This window comes from Miscanthus floridulus, chromosome 11 (genome assembly GCF_019320115.1).
Source record: "Miscanthus floridulus cultivar M001 chromosome 11, ASM1932011v1, whole genome shotgun sequence".
Lineage (NCBI taxonomy): Eukaryota > Viridiplantae > Streptophyta > Magnoliopsida > Poales > Poaceae > Miscanthus > Miscanthus floridulus.
Window position 1 is genome coordinate 77,006,853 of NC_089590.1, and position 19,373 is coordinate 77,026,225.

Below are 19,373 nucleotides of genomic sequence, written 5' to 3' on the forward strand. Positions count from 1 at the left end.
CTCTGACTCATCGAAGTCTGAATAAACTTCATGATCTGCCGGAGCTCTGAATTCTGATGGTAACAGAAAAGCCATTTGGATATTAGCCGATGGTTGCCTCTTATTAGCTATCTGCTTGGTACGCCATACTTGAGTTTTACCGGGTGCCTGAGCCTGTTCTATCTCTCTATTCCTTAGGCGCTGCACCCTCCTCTTTTGGCTTCTCGTCAAATCTCCTAGGCACCACTGGCCTTCCTGCCATGTGTATATTCTTTTAGCGCCTTTCTCTTCATGATCAGCCCAATTCTATCCAATGACTCTTTTCTCTAACTGATCATGAACACTTTTGTTTTTAAGCGCCGATCCATGTTGTTATAATGATATGCATCTTGAGCATGGATAGACCGGCGGTTGGTTTGAGATTGCCTATACTCCCGATATTGATTGCTGCATTCTGGACAGTCATGTCTGGTAGGCAACTTCAAACCTTTATTTCAGCAATGTCTAAAGAAAGGACAATTCCAATATAATTCAGCTTGTTCCCTTTCATACTTCCCTTCTTCTAATTGATGCTGGTATGCTTGATCTTTTAACCAATGCTGATAATCTTTTTCCTTCTGCCGCTGCCATTTATTCAATAGAATCTGAGATGTGACCCACGGTTTTGACGTCTCTGCTTTCGATGTCTTCTCCTGTTCGTATCATCTCTTTTGTTCGGCATGGCGTCTTCTAATCTCTCTGTACTCATCAACCGATATTTGTATTTCGGGATCGACTGTTCTAGCTTCTCTCGATTTGGTCGATGTTAGGACCTTGGTTTTTTCTTTGAACAGCCCAGCATCAATCATGTTCTGATCTCCTAGGAAAGGATTATCATCGACTTTCATCTTTCAAGGCGTATCAAATTTGAGCCTCCCTTACTGAATAGCTCTCTGTATATGCTGCCTAAAGATTCTGCATTCATTAGTAGAATGAGAAGTAGCGTTATGGAATTTATAGAACTTCTTGTTCTTCAACTGATCAGGGAGCAACATGACATGACCATCGGGCAACTTGATCTGCCCCTTCTCAAGCAAGAAATCAAAGAGTCTGTCTGATTTGGTAACATCAAAGTCATAACTCTCCTCAACTCCTTTTCCCCAAGGATTTGGCACCATCATTGTCTTCTTGCCCCAATTCCATTCAGCTACAGCGACCTCTTCTTCTTCATCTTCATAGCCATCATTGACTGAATATGGATCATAAGCTTCGGCTACTAAAGTACTCTTCTGGAATCGGGTATATCTTCATATGCTCTGGAATTAGCTATTAAGTGTTGTCACTCGTTGAGCCAATTGACCTAAGTTGTCAAATTCCTATCCTAGCAGCTTCTCTTTCCACATCGACAACATTCCTTGGACGGCTAAAGCAGCTAACTGATCATCTGCCAAGCTCAACGAGAAACACAACTAGTCTCTCGGAATCTCTGAAGAAACTCAGTGCCCGATTCATTAGTGAAAGTTTTTTAAATAACATCAGCCAGCGGTTTAGGAAAAGCATTTGAGGTCTTAAAAGGGTTTATCAACGTCATGCAGTTCTAATGCACGATCTGTCAAGCAGTATCATCATGACAAAAAACCTTGCTTGGGTTGTATCATCCTCAGCAGTGAAGGACAACTTATATCTGTAGGTAAATCCAAGGATGTACACAGATAAAGTTAAGATTTTGAGGTGATAGATGTATCATTCAGCAATTGTATGCTTGAGGATTTTCATATATCTGGCGGAGGTTTTCTGTGGTCGCCCAGAAAGTATTAAGCTAGGGGGGAAAAGACAACATAGAGGGGGGGGGGAAATCTGTTTGTTTGTTTGTTTGTTTCCCCTGCCCCCTTTTTGTTAAGAGGCAAAAGAAAAGGGAACAAAAAGAACACGTTAGATGACTGTAGGGAAATATGTAACAAAAGAACAGGTACAAAGCTTATGCGAATTGTACATAAGAGTAATAGAGTGGTAACCATTGGGACAAAAAAAAGAGGGACGTTAGGTACCTGTTTAACAATAAGTTTGAAATGTGGCGCCGGTGTACAATTTAGCAGGCACAGCAATAGCACCAGAGCAATTCAGAAATCAGGCACCAGCAGCAGGAGGCTCGCCTATAGATTTGTAGGAACATAGAGTAAAAATATGAACAATGGAGTTGTGCGCACTACAACAAAGACACTGAAACAACAAACAAAGCACAGTATGGTTGATAACGGACGACCTAAAACCGGCACATCCATAGGACAAGCACAAGCGGAAAACAGAGTTCGGTGTCATAGATTTGAACATTTGGTGGCACAATGTGAAGGAAAAGAAACAGGAGGCGCCGAAACACTAAAAAATGCATGGACCCAAATCAACAGCATATACACGGTGGGTTTGAGCATATGAGATAGTGCAAGCTACTGGACCAATCGTTCAAGCACAACAATAGGAAGACATGTGACAAAGACAATGCAGCTATTACCAAAGATGGTTTATATTTGTACTTGATAGCCAATTAGAAGATGGACAACAGCGACGAGAAAAGTTAGAATTCAAGTGAAAATAGCTTCAACGAGATGGTTACTGCAATGGCTGCTGATCTTGTAGTTGGGCACATGCTGCAGGTACCACCACAAGTTAACCATGTTATCCAAGTACCTGAGCTTACTGGAAGATAGTGGGTAGAAAAGCTGTTGTCAGATGTTGGCAGATGCTTTGAAAACTGCCGAATGTGGCTTGAAAATTTGGTTAGGTTGCATAGCATACTACATGATAGCTATGGGCTAACAGGCAGTAGGGAGCTTGAATCAATAGAAGCTTTAGCCATGTTCTTATGGGCATGTGGTACAAATCAATGCTAGAGACAAATGCATGAGAGATTTGAGAGGGGGTTGGGGACATGTAGCAAGATATTTTCCCATGTTCTGGCTGCCATGAGTAGTTTTGCAAATGACATGATTAGACCTAGGGACACTAGTTATTCAGGACTACCGCCTGAATTGGTGGAGTACTCACCGTTTTTTGATGGCTGCATATGCGCCATGGATGGCACGCACATAGAAGTCATAGTTGACAAAGGAGTCTGTGATAACCACATTAATAGAAAAGGGAAGGCAACCCCGGTCTGTGACTTCGACATGAGGTTCACGTATGTGGGGGCGGGGACAGAGGGTTCCGCTCATGATATGAGGGTGAAAAGAAAGGCAGAAGCCGATGCGTCTTTCCCACATCCACCGTCAGGTTAGTTGGAACTTAGTCTATTTCGATGTATCATGCTGGAGCTAATTGTTTGGTAGCTAATGCCATCCTATTAATTTATGCAGGCCAGTATTACTTGGCGGACTCCGGTTATGCACTTCGCCCCGGGTATCTGATGTCGTATCCAAATAAGAGGTATTGGGTGAAGGAGTTCTAGACCAGGGGGCTACAGATGCGTAGGAGTTGTTCAACCGGCACCATTCGAAGTTGCGTAATGTCATAGAAAGAACATTTGGGGCAGCAAAAGCGAAGTGGCAGATATTGAAAGGCATACCTCACTATCCGGGGATCAAGCAAACCCAGATAATTATTGCTCTTTGTGGACTGCACAACTATGTGCATGAGCTGGAGGGTCAGCACCAACAACGGCGGTTTAGGTAGGCGACAGACCTTGGCCCTTTGAGTCAAGTGGCAGCTATGGCATTGAGAGATCCTAATGATATGGAACATGTCCGCGAGTGGATAACATATGGACTTGGACTCATTGGGAAGACAATGTAAGTGAAACAATTTCGGTTTGTGTATGTTATCAAATATGTCATGCATTTGTCATCCTGGCTGTCTAGTTTGGGTCTAATCAGGATATGTAAACATGCAGGTGAAGTCATTGCCTACGTGGTGCTGGAGGTCCACTTCTAAAACTTTTGTTTGAGGTATTACTAAGAAAATCTTTGTCCAATATCTATGCTTCCTTAGCCTTTTGTTTAATGACAACTGGATGGATAAGTCATGATGCACATTGACACACTTGAACCATCTACATTTTTTTAGCATTAACAACATGAACATGTCTGCTCTGTTGCCAGCACATAAGATTGCTCAATATCTATACAAGTTGGGCATCCATAGGCATGAGATTTGGTTAGACATTGTTTGTTATTGTCTAAATAAAACAATGGAAGGTACATGCACTGCACCACTCTTAACTGTATTTTACTTTGTTTTAGCACGGGAGCACACCTCTGTTGTGTACCATGGTTTAAGGAATCAGGATAGAGAAGGTCCTGTAGGTACGAGGATAAATCAAGTTGAGGCATTTGCATTGTGGTCCTCCTAATTTTGCTTCTTGCCAGTTAATCTATTTTAGTTTCAGTAACCGATCACATTACAAATTTGCAATGAAGCCTTCGTATTTAATTCTTCAAATTTCAAACAAACTGGTTGTTATGGAAAAAGATTCAAATTTTTTAACTGATGATGTGTAGTAACTTCCCTGCAGGATCACTACACTGCCTGGAATGTTTTGTTTCTTTATTAAGTACTGCAGAGTAGCAATATGTTGGTTTGAGTTCGCTTTAACCATTACAAAACCCTTAGAATTGCTCACTTGAACTCTAGTTGCAAGCAGTGTAGTGATTTATACTTATATTGCCCATTTCCTTCGCTTCTTGTTTTTCTAGAGAAAAGCTGGTGGGTTCATTCCTTGATATTGCGATTGAACAAGGGGGAGCTCAGTCAGCTGTGGAACGACAAGGCATAGCTTGCCTAGGAGCCTCATAAGCTAGATTGGTCACTTGTGCTCATGTATCTCATGGGTTTGGGTCAAATTATGCCCAGCATCAGGTTGATCCATGTTTAGGATTTTTTTGTTTTACCATGTATTTGAATGGTGTTGTGCTTAGCTGTTTTATTGATATGTAGCAGAATCAGCCTTGAGCTAGAGGTGTTTGAATTTGAAATCGAATTGTATTTAATGCTGTTGTGGGGCCATTTTTTGAATTCAAATGCTTGCTGGTTCAGTCGGCTGATGCTGCTGCTGTTGGCTGGTGTGTGCACTGTGTCGAGGTTCAGCTCCAGCCGGTTTTCAGCCAAAAACTTGACCAGCCGAACAAGGCCATAGCATGTGGTAAGAACATATAGCGTCAATATATAGCTGAGGTGTTGCTGTATGAATCAGCGTCAGATCTGTTAATAGAATGGGTGGCATCAGATCAGTAAACCTTATGAGTCCTTACGGGGCAACACATGGACGTTTGGAGGAAACTCACTAGGAAATAGAAGAATGGGAACTGTGGAGCGAGTGGAGCAGGTCGTACGGCCCGAGGAACACCGGCGGCTAGCCCGTCGTCGAGCTACTACCTCTGACGAACTCCACATGCCAACGAGCCTCCATTGTCCCAAGTAACAAGGAGACGTTGCGATGTGCTGAAAACGCATGTTGCAAGTATGTTTCAAGTGTTTCGGGTGTTTCAGAGGTATGTTGAAGTGTTTTATATGGATGTTGCAAAAATAAAATGGGATGTTACAAGTGTTTAAGAGGCGTGTTGCAAGAGTTTGTTTAAAATGTTTCATCTTTTATTGCAAGCGTTTTAATTTGGATGTTGCATATGTTTCACACATATGTTGCAAGAGTATGCTCCAAATGTTTCAGTTGTTTTAGTCTTATGTTGCAATAATTGTTTTTATGTTGCAAGTTGTAAGTGTTTTATCTGGATGTTGCATATGTTTCACACATATGTTGCAAATGTATGTTCCAAATGTTTCTGTTTCAGACGTATGTTGCATTCAAGTGCTTCATGTTTCAGACGAGCCGGGGACCGACGGATGGGGCACGCTGGGGTCATGTGGACAGGTTGTGCTCGTCCTTATCCCGGCTCCTGGGTTCCGCTCGTGCGGAGAGAGAGAGAGAAGGGTGTCAAGGGGAAGGAGTGGCGGACGCGCGTGATGGAGGAGGTATGGGCGTCCAGACTTGCAGAGAGGGAGGAGGGGTCAGGGAGAAGGAGCGGCGGGCACGCGTGACGGAAGAGGTGCGAGCGTCAGGCGCGCGCTTCTGTCCGAGCGCTAGTATCCCCAATGATTAAACATTATCGAGTTTGAATGATTTTTTCATGTGAAAGCCTGCTCCAGAAAGGCAAATGAGAAAAACAAAGAAGAAATATGTTTTGAAGATGAATTAGCGGTCGCTAGCAAGGTTCAGTATGAGTACTTGTTTCCGTCAGAACTTCTTTTTTCTTGACAAAAACTGAAGTGCAGAACCCTGCAAATACACCTGACAAAAATGTGTTCCATAGCACGATTTTGGGCCCTTCTGCGCACTTCTGTGTTCTTTTCAAAGAGAGCATCGGCCCAAGCCCAGAAGTTTAATAAAGGCCTATAACAACAGTGTACCTTCGTCTCAAAGAAAAAAACAATGAACCTTTTGCTGACGCTAGGAAAGGCAGATATATACTTTTGAATCTTGACATTTACTGATGGGTGACAGACTCATGGTTTACACTCTACAGAGTTCAGCTAGACAAACTCACAAACCGAGGCATGTTTAGTTGAGGCATACTACATTGCTACCCATATAGAGCTTAGGAGATTTCTGGTTCCTAGACAGATGCAGATGCAAATTGAAGTTTCAAAGAGGCACCGCAACAGACATGCAACTTGCAAATGAGGAATTATGACTCACATGGTCTCCACAAGTAACAAGCCTATGACGAAGCTGAGCTTGAAGATAGCTGACGCGGAGATAGTGTGTAAATAAACTGTAAACAAAACAGACGAATGATTAATTTGGTATTCACCACCAGGTCCTTTACTGAAACCTCTTCTGCAATAGCTGACAGTTGACACAGTTAACCTGACTCTACTATTTACACTTTTACAGGCCAGTTCCAGATGAGCAAACAAAGGATCCAATCGTGTCTTTGAGTCTTGATTCATCTAATTACAAACGGCGGCACTGAGATCAACCGCCGTCATCTCTCATCTCCGGTAGAAGACGCGCTTGAAGTGGAAGCTGAGACGCAGGACGCCCCTGTCAAAGGTGCTCCTGAACCCCGCCTTCCGCGAGCGCTCCCACTCCCTGTTGACCATCCTGAACGCGACGTCCTCGTACGGCCACCCCGCGTGGAACCTGACGATGCAGGTCTCGTCGCTCCCGCTGCCGTCCTCCTCGACGGTGTACTGCGGAGGCTTCCCGCCGGCGAGGTCCAGGTCCGGGTAGTGGAGCACGAACGTGTAGCCCTTCACGACCTTGGGCGGCGGGTGGTCGTGGTCGTGGTCGTGGTCGTAGTGCACGCGGTTGTACTTGTTCCACTCATGCCCCGTCCGCACCCGCGCCACGTACCTGGGCTTCCTCCACTCCGGCCCCGCGGGCAGCGTCTCTGTCGGCGGCAACGCCACCGCGCCGAGCGGCTCCGACCCCTCCTCATCGGCGCCCCTCCCCATTGTCCGCGCTCCTGTTCGGCTGTTCCGTGTTCTCCTAGTCAGAGACGGAGGGCGGCACCGGTGCCGGCGCGTCGTCGCAGGTGGAGTAGTTCTGCGCCAGGAACTTCTTGCCTTCTCGACCCGGATGAGCTCCGTCACCTCCTGCAATTGGTCGACGACCTTGGACTCGCCGTCGGCCATCCGAGCGGCGATGGTCTGCTGCATTGCTTCAAGCTCTTCGATGCTCTTCCCCTCGACGACGCTCATCACGTCGGCCGCAACCTCCGAGTGCAAGGACCTGCCGCTGCGTCCGTCCGCCCCGGCGCCGGCGGCCTTCACCATCTCGGCATCGCAGAGTAACTGGGCGGCCTCCCAGAAACGCCCGTTCTCCCTGTCAAGATCGGCCAGCGTCCCGATCTCCTCGCCCAGCTCCTTCAGCTCCTCCGCGGACGCGCCACGGAACGCCGCGAGCGCGCCCCGGCGCGCCCCGCGGAGAGACTCCACGAGCATGTCGATGCGCCGGGGGCGCCCCTCGGCGAACCGTATCGCGGCCCGGAGCCTGCCCTGCTGGAGGAGGAACGCGGCCTCCTTGGCCTCCTCCTCCTCCGCCCTAGCCAGCGACGCGGCAGGAGGCACCGGCGGCGGCGACGACGCGCGTCGCGCCGCGGCCGACGCCGCCCTGACCCCGGCGGCCTCCCTGCGGCGCGCGAGGCAGCGGCGCCGCTCGGACCGGACCGAGACGATGCCCGGGAGGATGCCGCGGGAGAGGTCGCGGTCCAGCTTCTTGCGCCACACGAACGCGCCGAGGCCGCGCGCCGCCAGCTTCTCTGACACCGAGGCGGCGCGGCGGCGGACGGCGCTGCGCAGCGCGTTGGACGGCCGCGTGGCCTCCCACTCCTCGCGCGCGATCGCGGGGGAGGCGGCGCGAGATCGAATCAAAAGCTCGGAGGGCGCCCGGCCCGGATGGCCGGATTCAAATCAAATCAGAAAAGGAGCAGAGTTCCTAACCGACTCGGAAAGCACGAGTCGGTTGCGGCGGGGGTCAGAGGAATGCAGATCGGTCTCCACGTAACCTCATTCGTTTCCCAAAAAATTAGCTTATGCTCATGACTCGTTGGGAGAGAAAACGTTGTGAGAGAAAATAATATTCGTTCGATAAAAAGTCTACTAAAATAGTACTAATATAATCCATACTTCGTAGTATATCTTTTGTATAGCCCGAAACGAGAAAACTTGTGAGGTACAACGTTCTTTGAAAAAAAGTATGGTGCGATTCTTTCCTGCCTTCGCGGATGCTGTTGTAGGAGCACCGATATATTATACTATATAATATCCTCAAAGGTCAAAGCAACTTTCACGTGCTGTCGAAAAGTTCGATATCACATAAACACACGATCAAGCAACAGCTAGGACAATGGGGAGCATTAGCATTATGCTGGTAGCGACTAGCAAAGCATATACCATCTAACGGCTGAAGACGACCGTGGTCCGCCTCCGTGCAGATTCATGGCTCCGTTAATGAACACATGAGTACATGACACACGATCTTAATTACTGTCTCCATACTTATTTCGTCTGTCCCAAAATAAGTGTTGTTATAGTATTTGTGTCGGTCAAATTTTCTTAAATTTAATCCCTACACTTAAAAAATAACTAACCTTATCGTCTTACCGCCACGCCTTAACCCGACTGCGTTAAAAAGACGGACCAGCGGAGAGATGTACGCGGGGGAGTCTCGGAGAGTCGGAGGTAGCGGCGGACGGCGGTGACTGTCTGTGGACGTGTGGCCGTAACCAACCACATTGAATCAGCGGAGAGATGTACGTGGGGCTGTTGATTAGGGCAAAGGCCTAAGAAGTACTAACAGACCAGCCCAAGTTCTGTGTCTACTATTTTATTGATATATGTCAAAACAAAAAAAAATTATAAAATAATAAACACGGTACATCGGTATGTCTTATGGTAACGAAATGTATTGTTCCAAATGCAAAATCGAGGCATACAAAAAAATGCAAAATCAAAATGACCTCCAGAGTGGAATTGATAAGTATCTGCCAGACCCGAGAGTGCCATTTTGCCTCCCCCACCCTGACTAGCCTATTCGCTTGGGCTTATCAGCCAAAATTAGTCCTACTTTTCAGTCGTGAAACTGTGTTTTTCTCTCACATAAATCAGCCGAAACAGTATTTTCAGCCATAGAAACCATCAGCTGAACAGGCTTATGTGTTCCGTCCTGCATTATTTCGGCTTTGGCAACACTGGTTTCCGAAAAATTAGGAAAAAAGAGGAGGATGTGGGGAGTACAAGAGCAAAAATATAGAGAAGGCTATGGATTTAAAAACAGTTTACGGCATCAAATACAATGTCGTTTATTAGAATTTTATTGTTTTTCATAAAATGATCAAAAAAACTTAAACTTGTAAAATGCAAAATAATGAAACACACAAGTAGAAATTAAAAAAAATGATAATAAGGATTAAAATGTGATTTTATATTTTTTGTGTAATTATATTTTTATTTCTTAATATGTTCTTCTAAGCCGCAAGCCACATGCATCACCTTATGTGTCGACAAAATTCGTGGAACTCGTGTAACGCACGGGCATATATCTAGGAGATTTATAAAATATATTAACAACACTTGTATTTTCAAATAAGTCTATTATGAAAATAAATTAACGATCTATTTGATGATATTAATTTATATTATGAATATTAATATTTTTTATATAGTTAATCAAAGTTAAAAGTGTTTAACTTCTGGAAAAAATAAATAAAATGACACTATTTTGGATCGGAGTGTATTTATTTAGGGCTTTTCCAACGCAACACGGTGGCGTGCTGCCCCGGCGTCCACCTATGCCTCCAATTCCAGATCAACTAAAGTAGTGGTCTCGCATAGGTCCTGTAACTCCTGTTCGGTTGACTGGTTCGTATCGTTGCTGGTTTGTGAAGAGGTACCGCTGATTGGTTTGTGTGAGAGAAAAATACTATTTCGATTGAAAATTTACGATCGTTTATGATAAGCCACAGCCAAACGAACAGGCTGACCTGACACATTGCTGAAGACAAAGGTTGGAGAGCGCGTTGGATGCGAAAAGTGTCTGGGTCATGTTTAGTTCCACCGAAATCCAAAATTTGGCACTATACAAAAAGAAGATTTCCCATCATATCAAATTTACGGTACATGTATGGAGTACTAAACGTAGATGAAATCAAAAACTATTTACACAGTTTGATTGAACTTTACGAGACGAATCTTTTAAGCCTAATTAGTCAATATTTAGACAAATATTATCAAATAAAAAAAAATTGCTACAGTATTCGCCGTCACATCGAACACTGTGCAAATGCCGAATCGGCAGCGACCTAAGGCCTTGTTTAGATTGCCTCAAAATTCCAAGTTTTTTCACTCTCTCTCTATTACATCAATTTTTGGACGCATGCATGGAGCATTAAATGTAGATAAAAAATAACTAATTGTACAGTTTGGTTGTAAATCATGAGACGAATCTTTTGAATCTAGTTAGTCTATAATCAAATAAAATTTGTCAAATACAAATGAAACGTGCTACAGTGTCCATATTACAAAAATTTGTATTCTAAACCAGGCCTAAACGCGGCCCTGCTTGAAAAGGATAAAGTGAGGAGAAAAGCCGGTGCAAAGCTGCTCCATCCATTCTTTTCAGCTCTGCAAAAACAGGACGATGGGACTCCATTGACTGATGGATTTTTTTCTTGCATACTCTAGTCCTAGGCCTGGTTTAGATTCTAAGTTTTTTCACTCTCTCTGTTACATTAAATTTTTGAATACATGTATAGAGTATTAAATATAGATAAAAAAATAACTAATTATATAGTTTGATTGTAAATTACGAGACGAATCTTTTAAGCCTAGTTAGACCATGATTAGACAATAATTATCAAATACAAATAAAAATACTACAGCGTCAAATATGGATTCCTAACCGCGATCTAAACAGGCCCTACGTGGGGGAACACTGGTGTAGTTTTGCGTTGCTGCTGCCCTTATGTCCGAGGGACCGCGATACACTGTACTCCTACTGGCAAGTGGCTCCATGCCCATGCGGGAGTACTCCATTCCTCTGTCACTACTCACTTGCAATTGCAATCACACCAGAGCTTCCCTAAAATTTGCCCTGACGAGATGGCCCCCGTCTCCACTGCGCACATCAGAGGCCCACTAGTCATGTCCACAGAGCCACCAACGGAAAAAAGGACACCAAGCCTCGAACCACCCCTTGCCTAACACGGAGGGCCCGCACATCGCCCCCAACCACGCGCACAAATTGGAGTCTCTCTCCTCGTTCAGTTGTTCCTTTCTCTCTCTCGTCTTCGTCTCCACCTTCCCCACGACCACGAGTCCCACGGCCAACCAATCTCTGTTCTCCCTCTCTCTTCTCCGCGTCTTTAAATCCGAGAACAAATTTTTTTGTCCGCGTCCTCCTCCGCCCTCACCGTAGACGCCTCGCTGTCCCGACCGCCAACACCCCCTGCTCGCCGTTGCTGCAGCCGCGGAGGCGATGGATCGTGAAGAAGGTAAAGCAACGCCAGTGCGGACCTCGCCGAATTTGGGTGCGATTCTGGCTAATCTGGGGCCTGGTTGCCATTGGTGTGCAGTGACCGAGTTCCTGGGGCAGGTGCCCCTCCTGCAGTGCCTCCCGGGTTCCTCCATCCGCAGAATCGCCGAAGCCGTCGAGGTCAGGAACTACGGTACGTACCTAGCGCGTCCGCGGGCGCTACTGTGTGCTAGCAGTCTGGATCGATTGGCCGTTTGATCGGTTTCCTGTGTTTGAGGCGGATATGATTCGATGGGCTTACTCTGTTTGTCTACGATAGTATGACTTGTGTGTTAGCTTGTGCTTTCTGAAATCGACTTACTCTCGGAGTGATTACCTGACTCTGTGCTAAGCTCACAAAGTATTTGCGAGTGTTTATTGTTAGTCTATGAGATTACATTACAACAAAATTCAAGTTTCAGAGCCAATGCGAACATAGTTCTGCGAGAAACAGGGTGATTTTCTTTTAGTCGAAAGCTCTAACCAGTACTCCAAAATGACTTGATTATGTTTAAGTTTAATTTTAATTGTTTGACCCTTGGTTCCTGCTTAGTGTGCTCCCATTATATAAGGCTCTACTTGTTAAATATGATTTTACTTTTCTGTCATTGAATGTGGTGTGGCGTCAAGATGAATCATATTTCGCTCTGATACTGGTACTTTGCAGAACCTGGTGACTATGTCGCTCGCGAAGGTGAACCTGTTGATGGCCTTTACATCATATTGGATGGTCAGGTAAAGTTTATGCAAATTCTTACTTTTGTTGGTTCTATGCATACATATACAACTTAGATGGCTGAGCTAAAGAGCTATATGCACTAAACGTTTCTTGTAGTGTACCTTTGCACCTCATGCTTACCACCCATCTTCTGAGCTGATGCTTCATTGAATCTGCACTGGCGCAAATAAATGTTCACAAAAAAAAAAAACGTATATACTTCATTTCCACCCATCTTTGGCATTGATGATTATTTGACTCTGCACTGGTGCGCAGAAGGCTGTAGTACCACTGAAAAATACCCCAACATGGAGATATCACATCATTAATTGGGTACTCATTTGAAACAGGTGGACCATATAGTTTAGCCTGACTTATCTTTCTACATTGATTACTAGTAGCCTGCAAAAGAACAACTTTTATAACAATGATTGTTTGATTTGTTCTTTGGGTGAAAAGACTTAGGGGGTGTTTGGTTCTTTAGTCGCTCCTAAAATTCATGTCACATCAAATATTTAGATACTAATAAGAAACATTAAATATAGATTAATTACAAAACCAATTACATAGATGGAGGCTAATTTCCGAGACGAATTTTTTAAGCCTAATTAATATGTCATTAGCACATGTTTACTGTAGCACCACGTTGTCAAATCATGGGCTAATTAGTCTTAAAAGATTCGTCTCGCAAATTAGTCGCAAGTTGTGCAATTAGTTTCGTAATTAGTCTATATTTAATACTCTATGCATGTGTCCAAACATTCGATATGACAGGAATTTTAGAAGGTGGCTAAAGAACCAAACAGGCCCTTAGACTTCACTGAGTGAAGAACAGTTTCTATAACAATGATCTTATCTTCCTGATCTTCCATAGCTTTTCGTGGCCTAACTGTATTACATTATTAATCTGTCTTGCTGCTGCGTTCATACCTTTAACTCGTTATTTTGTAATTGCTTTGATATGTGTTAGAATCAATTAGAAAATATGCTGGAATTACATGTACCTTTGATATTTACCATAGTGGGAGTGGGGGCAGAGGCCGATTCTATTTTTAGCAGTGATAATACTTTCTGCTACTTGAATGACATCCTCATTATCCTGAAGGCTGAAGTTTCTGCTCCTACGAATGCCGAAGAAGCCAACCGCCCAGACTATGTGTTAAATAAATACGACTACTTTGGTTACGGTAAGACATTTGCTGTCATGATAATTTGGTTTAATTCTGTTCAAACTCATTCTGCATGAAAAAGATATAAAACAGCGATTTCATTTCGTTAACACTGATGCTTTGCATTATTTTGTAGGAAGTAATAGTTCTGTTCATCAAGTAAATGTTGTTGCACTATCAAAGGTGCTTATTTCAAACAGTCACACTTTTAACTTATCATTTCTTTAGCTGTAGGATTCTCTTTTCTGAGTGAACACTTGGTTTATGGCTTTTCCAGATATGTATAACCATCTCTTGCTTACTGCCTTACTGTTGGCTGTTCTATTGCAGCTGACCTGCTTCATATTGCCCAATCAATATGGACATTTGTTACAACCAAAAACAATTTGGAATGCGGAGGAAACACCTGAACATTCTTTGCTGGAACAAATTTTGCACTTAGAACCACTAGAGGTAAGTATAATGTATGACAGTATCTATGATGTTTTATCCATTATGCAACAAATGGATTTAAGGCTGGCAGTGGAATCATATTGTTCCCATTTGAAGACTAACCTTGTGCTTTTAACTCACCATATACTTTGATTTACATCGCCTAAAATAAACAAACATGAGAGCAGACATGGATTTCAGAGATTTGCATGGTTGCATTTTCTTGATTTGCTGTTAAAAGGACAAACATGATAAATATAGTGTCATATTAATTTTTTGCATTGAGTTCCCTTGTCTTGCTCACCGCAATTCTTTTGTCTTTTTAGGTCGATATCTTCCGTGGGTTTACTTTGCCAGAAGCTCCAACTTTTAGGCAAGTTTTTGGAGGACAATTCATTGGACAGGCACTTTTCAACCACCCTTACTTACTTTTCTAGATCTGATAAGTATATGTATTTGACCTCTTCCTTTTACTACTGAATTCTAGCTCATCATTTTGATTTCAAGTACAAATTTGTGAATTACTGAGTCAATAACTAAAAATAAACTTCTTTAGTCATCTTCCTCTACTTCCCATAATCACATGGGTTGGATTTAAGAACATCTCCATGAAACCGATTATTCAGGAACAAATATACATATTATATTTAAAATTCTAGTCCTTGTCAGCTTCCTTCCAGACATTCCATTGTGCCGTATTGTCTTATTTATTATGGTATGACTATCTCCTTCATGATTTATTCACTTGATATGTTGCTAAGCGCCACAGGGTGACAATAAGAAGATATAAGAAATCATTGCTTAGGTGTCTTTTGAGTACCTGTAGGAAGTTTGAGTCAGAATAATCCCCATTTTGAGTTCAGTTATGTCAACTCCCTTGCTGCTGACAGTTGGTATCTTTTGGATAAATGTATTTCTGTATGCTCTATGTTTTTTTCAGTAAAGGCTGGGGATCCTTGTAAAAGGAATAAATGATCTCAGTATGTTGTAACCACTAACCAGTTCTTATGTTTGATCTCATGCAGGCACTAGCAGCAGCATCCAAGACTGTTGATTGTCTAAAAATGGTGCACAGTTTGCATGCGATTTTTCTTGTTGCTGGAGACAATAACAGTAAGGTTCCCTAAAGCTATGTGATCTTTTGCCAACGTTAATTTGGCCAACCAAATGTAATCTGAGAACCAGTAATCTATCTGTTCATAAGGACTCTGTATCACGAGAAGCTTTTAGTTTGGGCTTAGCTGGGGCTTCTATTTTATTCCTTTTCGTTTCATGTAATATCATGATTCAGTTGTGTAACAGACTTTTTTTTTGTGGAAAGTAAAGGCAGGAACTCTGCCGCTCAATTAAGATGGAAAAAAGAGTTTTATGTACAAGGGCCAAACACACCGGTCATAGGACCAAATCACAAATAGCGACTGCTCTCACACTTATTGTTTTACCCCGCAAAGCACATGGCCCTACGCAAATCACAAAAGATGCTAATATTTGGTGTAATCTATCCCATTCAACATAACACAGCATAAGATCTGCTCGGGCAGCTCTTCAGCTTTAGGAGTCTGATACCCATTCGGCATATTTCTGGATTTGTAGTAAGCTGGAATAATTAGTGCACTTTCTTTTAATCTAAAAAAGAAGTTTGATGCTCATGGCTGTCTTTGATTTGTCCTCTGGTGTAGTACCAATAATATATCAAGTTCATCGGGCACGTGATGGATCCAGCTTTGCCACAAGAAAAGTGGAGGCAAAGCAGAAGGGACTAGTTGTATTCACCTTGATTGCTTCTTTCCAGGTGCTTATACTTCTGTACATGATAATATCTGAAACTTCTTTGGGCAGATTAAATAATTTATACAAACCTGTACCAGTTATGATTCTCATTTTTCAATCTTTCGAACTTAAAAAGATCTCTGCCTTGTTCATGCTGAGAATTTGTGAGTTAGAAGGTCAATGATTATTTTGAACCTTGTATCTCCCAAAACGCTGCATCAAGTCACTGTTCCTTTGGTTATTTTCAGTGGTACTTTTGGTCCAAACTGTTATCATACTTAAGATTAATTGAAAAAACATGAACTGTTGCATAGAAAATGGCTCCTTATAGCCCTTGCACACCTTACTAAAATTTATGTTCATTAAAACCACAACTTTATGGTATATCTTCATCAGATACCAATCAATACCATCCTTAGTCTCAATAGCTACCAGCCTACCAGACAATATCGTTCCTGGTCTCAATTTGATTAGTACAGTTGCTTATGATCCACGGATAAATTGTTTTGTGGTACAACTGCTAGAATATATACTGCTAGGTTGAAATTTTTTGGACTGCAAAGGTCAGCATCGTGAAATATGTCACTGTGAATTTGGTCTGAATATCTGTTCAACTGATTCTCTTGCAGAAGGAAGAAGTGGGTTTTGAGCATCAGGCTGCAATCATGCCTGATGTTCCTCCTCCAGAACAGGCAAGGATTTTTCTCTCTTTCCTTTGATATATGTGGAAGAAAAAAACAGATATCTAATAAGAAATCAAATGCAGCTCCTTAATCTGGAGGAGATACGAGAAAGACGGCTTACTGATCCACGCTTCCCATCGTAATTTTTCTGACTTCCTATGATATAGTTCGATGGTTACTAAATTAATGATGTTATCAGGCTATTAAGGTTTAACCATCAAACCATTGCCTTCGCCCTTCAGGATTTACTTCCATTGTGCCATTGAAAAGAATTATTTTTCAATTGGATCTACCTTGCTGTTGATGCGACAAGTTGGATAGCACATTTATAATATCAAATATTATTTTTAAGAAAAAAATTAATATTGTTCATCTCTATCATTTTGTACTTGGTAGCCAATTGAATGTTTATTCATCTGCAGCCAATATAGGAACTTGGCAGCTAAAAAGAAGTTTACTCCTTGGCCCATAGAAATGAGATTCTGTGAAGATTCAGCATCTCAACATAAACCAAGGTATCCACATACATCTTTTTCCCTAAATGCAACCTATTTATATTTTTTTGTTTAAGTTGTATTAATCCTGCAGATCCTGGTTTCCTCCAAAGCAAGATTTCCCCCTTTCTATCCTTTTACATTAGTAAAAATAGTTATGATTTAGTAATGTGTCTGATTTTTTGTCAGCTTAAACTACTGGTTTAGAGCTCGGGGAAAACTTTCAGACGACCAAGCTCTCCATAGGTTAGTCATTACATCACCGTACACTATCTTTCATCATTTCTTATGCTTGCACATAATGTTATTCTGCAATACTACAGATGTGTTGTAGCATATGCTTCGGATCTACTATATTCTGGTGTGAGCCTTAACCCTCATCGAGTGAAGGGTTTGAAGACATACTCGCTCAGTCTTGATCATTCGTATGTAACATTCACTCTGTATAGTGCTTCCGATCATAATCACTTTTAGCAAATTTTTGTTTGTTCTTACGGCTACATGTTACTGTTTGTAGCATCTGGTTCCACAAACCTGTGAAGGCTGACGAATGGTTGCTGTATGTGGTAAGCGATTGACCGATTGTACATCTGTTCATCAATACAGATGAGCTCATGCGAGACACTAATGTACACATTGCTCCCGTGAACAGATCGAGAGCCCATCTGCGCACGGTGGTCGGGGTTTCGTCACTGGACGCATGTTCAACAGGCAAGGAGAGGTATGCATTCGTCTGAGCTCTGATTCTGCTTCTGCACCTGTTCGTGAGAGTTGGGACCCAAGTAATTATATTCTCTTCTGGAATGCGCAGCTTATCATGTCGCTGACCCAAGAGGCGTTGATTAGAAGGGAGAAGCCACGAGGACCAAATCCAAGGCCGAAGCTTTGAGAGATGCACCATCCTTTCTTCTAATTTGGTTTAGATATTTATGAATTCACAAGCAAAAATGTACAATATCAACCGTGGGGCAGCTTTATCGAAAATCTGGAATTCCTAGAGCACCCTTTAGGTGTTCTCTTAGCTCTACCTTTTCTTTTAGCCGAAAAACGTGGAGCGGTGTAGTCAAACATGCCCTTAGTGCTCGCACCTTTCTCTTTTTGGAGTATGATACGTTGTTACATTCGAAGTACTTTTTTGATACGAAAAGGGGGAAGGAAGACAGTATTTGGTTGTGCAAAATATATACTCAATAGATGTGCAGTGGTAGTCGCAGGTAACTGTTGGTAGTGCTTAACTTCTATTTCTAACCGCCAAATTAATAAAAAATGTCAACATTCCATGCTACTTGTAAAATATTATTTTATCTAACAAGTTTCATGAGTATATTATTTTATCTAACAAGTTTTATGAGTTTTAGTGCTATCACTTGCTTTGCAGGATATACTCAAAATACGCGTTAAAAGGATATTAAATAGTACATATACAGCTCGATGGGAATTGTGAAAAAAAATTCAAATATTAAATGCTGCAATACAGCACACCATTGCGTTATTTGCTATATTTAGAGCTCGAAACGAAAGTATACTAATTATCAAGAAAAGAAGGCAACCCTACCAGCAGCATGCATGAGTTGAAGAAGCACGGGCGTGCATGCCTGGCACCGAACCGACCACCTTGGATGCTCCATTTTTTCTCCACCACCTGTTGCATGCTCCCATGCATGGAAACACACTTTGGGAGCATCACAACCCTCCATCAAATGGCGGTTTGGATCAATGGCTCACAAGCTCCATCACGAGGATTGCTGACGTGGAGCTTACGATGGCTCCTATTACTCCACCCCTAGTATAAATAGAGGGGCACCCCTCACTCTCAAGACACAACACACCACACCAGGAAGAAGAGCACACCTAACTTTAGTTAGAGCAACACTCCAAAAGGGCTTAGGCCCTAGTAGCTAGCTAGAGTTGTAAGGGAGAAATGTGAGGGAGAGCTCAGAAAAGCGCCGGACTTGTTGGTGTCTCCCCGACTTGTACCTCTACGAGCATCTTACTTCAACGGGTTCTCCCGCTAAGTGAGTGGTCGAGTTTTTTATGGTATAAAGTCTTTTTGATTAGTTAAGCTTTAGTCTCACTTGTTTGCGGATTTGTCGTCCGCTCTCGTAGCAGATACTTTAGTAGAGAGGGCCCTGATAAAGACGGATAACC

At 42.8% G+C, this 19,373-nt stretch overlaps 2 protein-coding genes across 3 annotated transcripts; one reads left to right on the forward strand and one right to left on the reverse strand.

The window, feature by feature from the left end:
• Window positions 1–6,936: 6,936 nt before the first annotated feature.
• LOC136492245 (splicing factor Cactin-like) lies at window positions 6,937–8,888 on the reverse strand. The gene is made up of 2 exons (XM_066488328.1): window positions 8,850–8,888; window positions 6,937–8,322 (listed from the first exon to the last, which is right to left on the reverse strand). The coding sequence occupies exons 1-2, from the start codon at window positions 8,886–8,888 to the stop codon at window positions 6,937–6,939; spliced, it is 1,425 nt and encodes a 474-aa protein (XP_066344425.1).
• A 2,825-nt stretch (window positions 8,889–11,713) lies between these two features.
• On the forward strand, window positions 11,714–18,405 carry LOC136493473 (acyl-CoA hydrolase 2-like). 2 transcript variants are annotated; one of them, XM_066489561.1, is made up of 17 exons: window positions 11,714–11,939; window positions 12,021–12,113; window positions 12,627–12,694; window positions 13,783–13,864; window positions 13,983–14,029; window positions 14,177–14,299; window positions 14,605–14,682; window positions 15,304–15,391; window positions 15,958–16,070; window positions 16,678–16,740; window positions 16,815–16,870; window positions 17,154–17,246; window positions 17,415–17,471; window positions 17,549–17,650; window positions 17,743–17,791; window positions 17,878–17,946; window positions 18,037–18,405. In XM_066489561.1, exons 1-17 carry the CDS (start codon window positions 11,924–11,926, stop codon window positions 18,112–18,114), a joined length of 1,275 nt encoding a protein of 424 aa, XP_066345658.1. In that variant the 5' UTR covers window positions 11,714–11,923; the 3' UTR covers window positions 18,115–18,405. The 2 variants fall into 2 exon arrangements, with proteins under 2 accessions (XP_066345658.1, XP_066345657.1); XM_066489560.1 differs by having other exon boundaries at window positions 11,714–12,113.
• The last annotated feature ends 968 nt before the right edge of the window (window positions 18,406–19,373 follow it).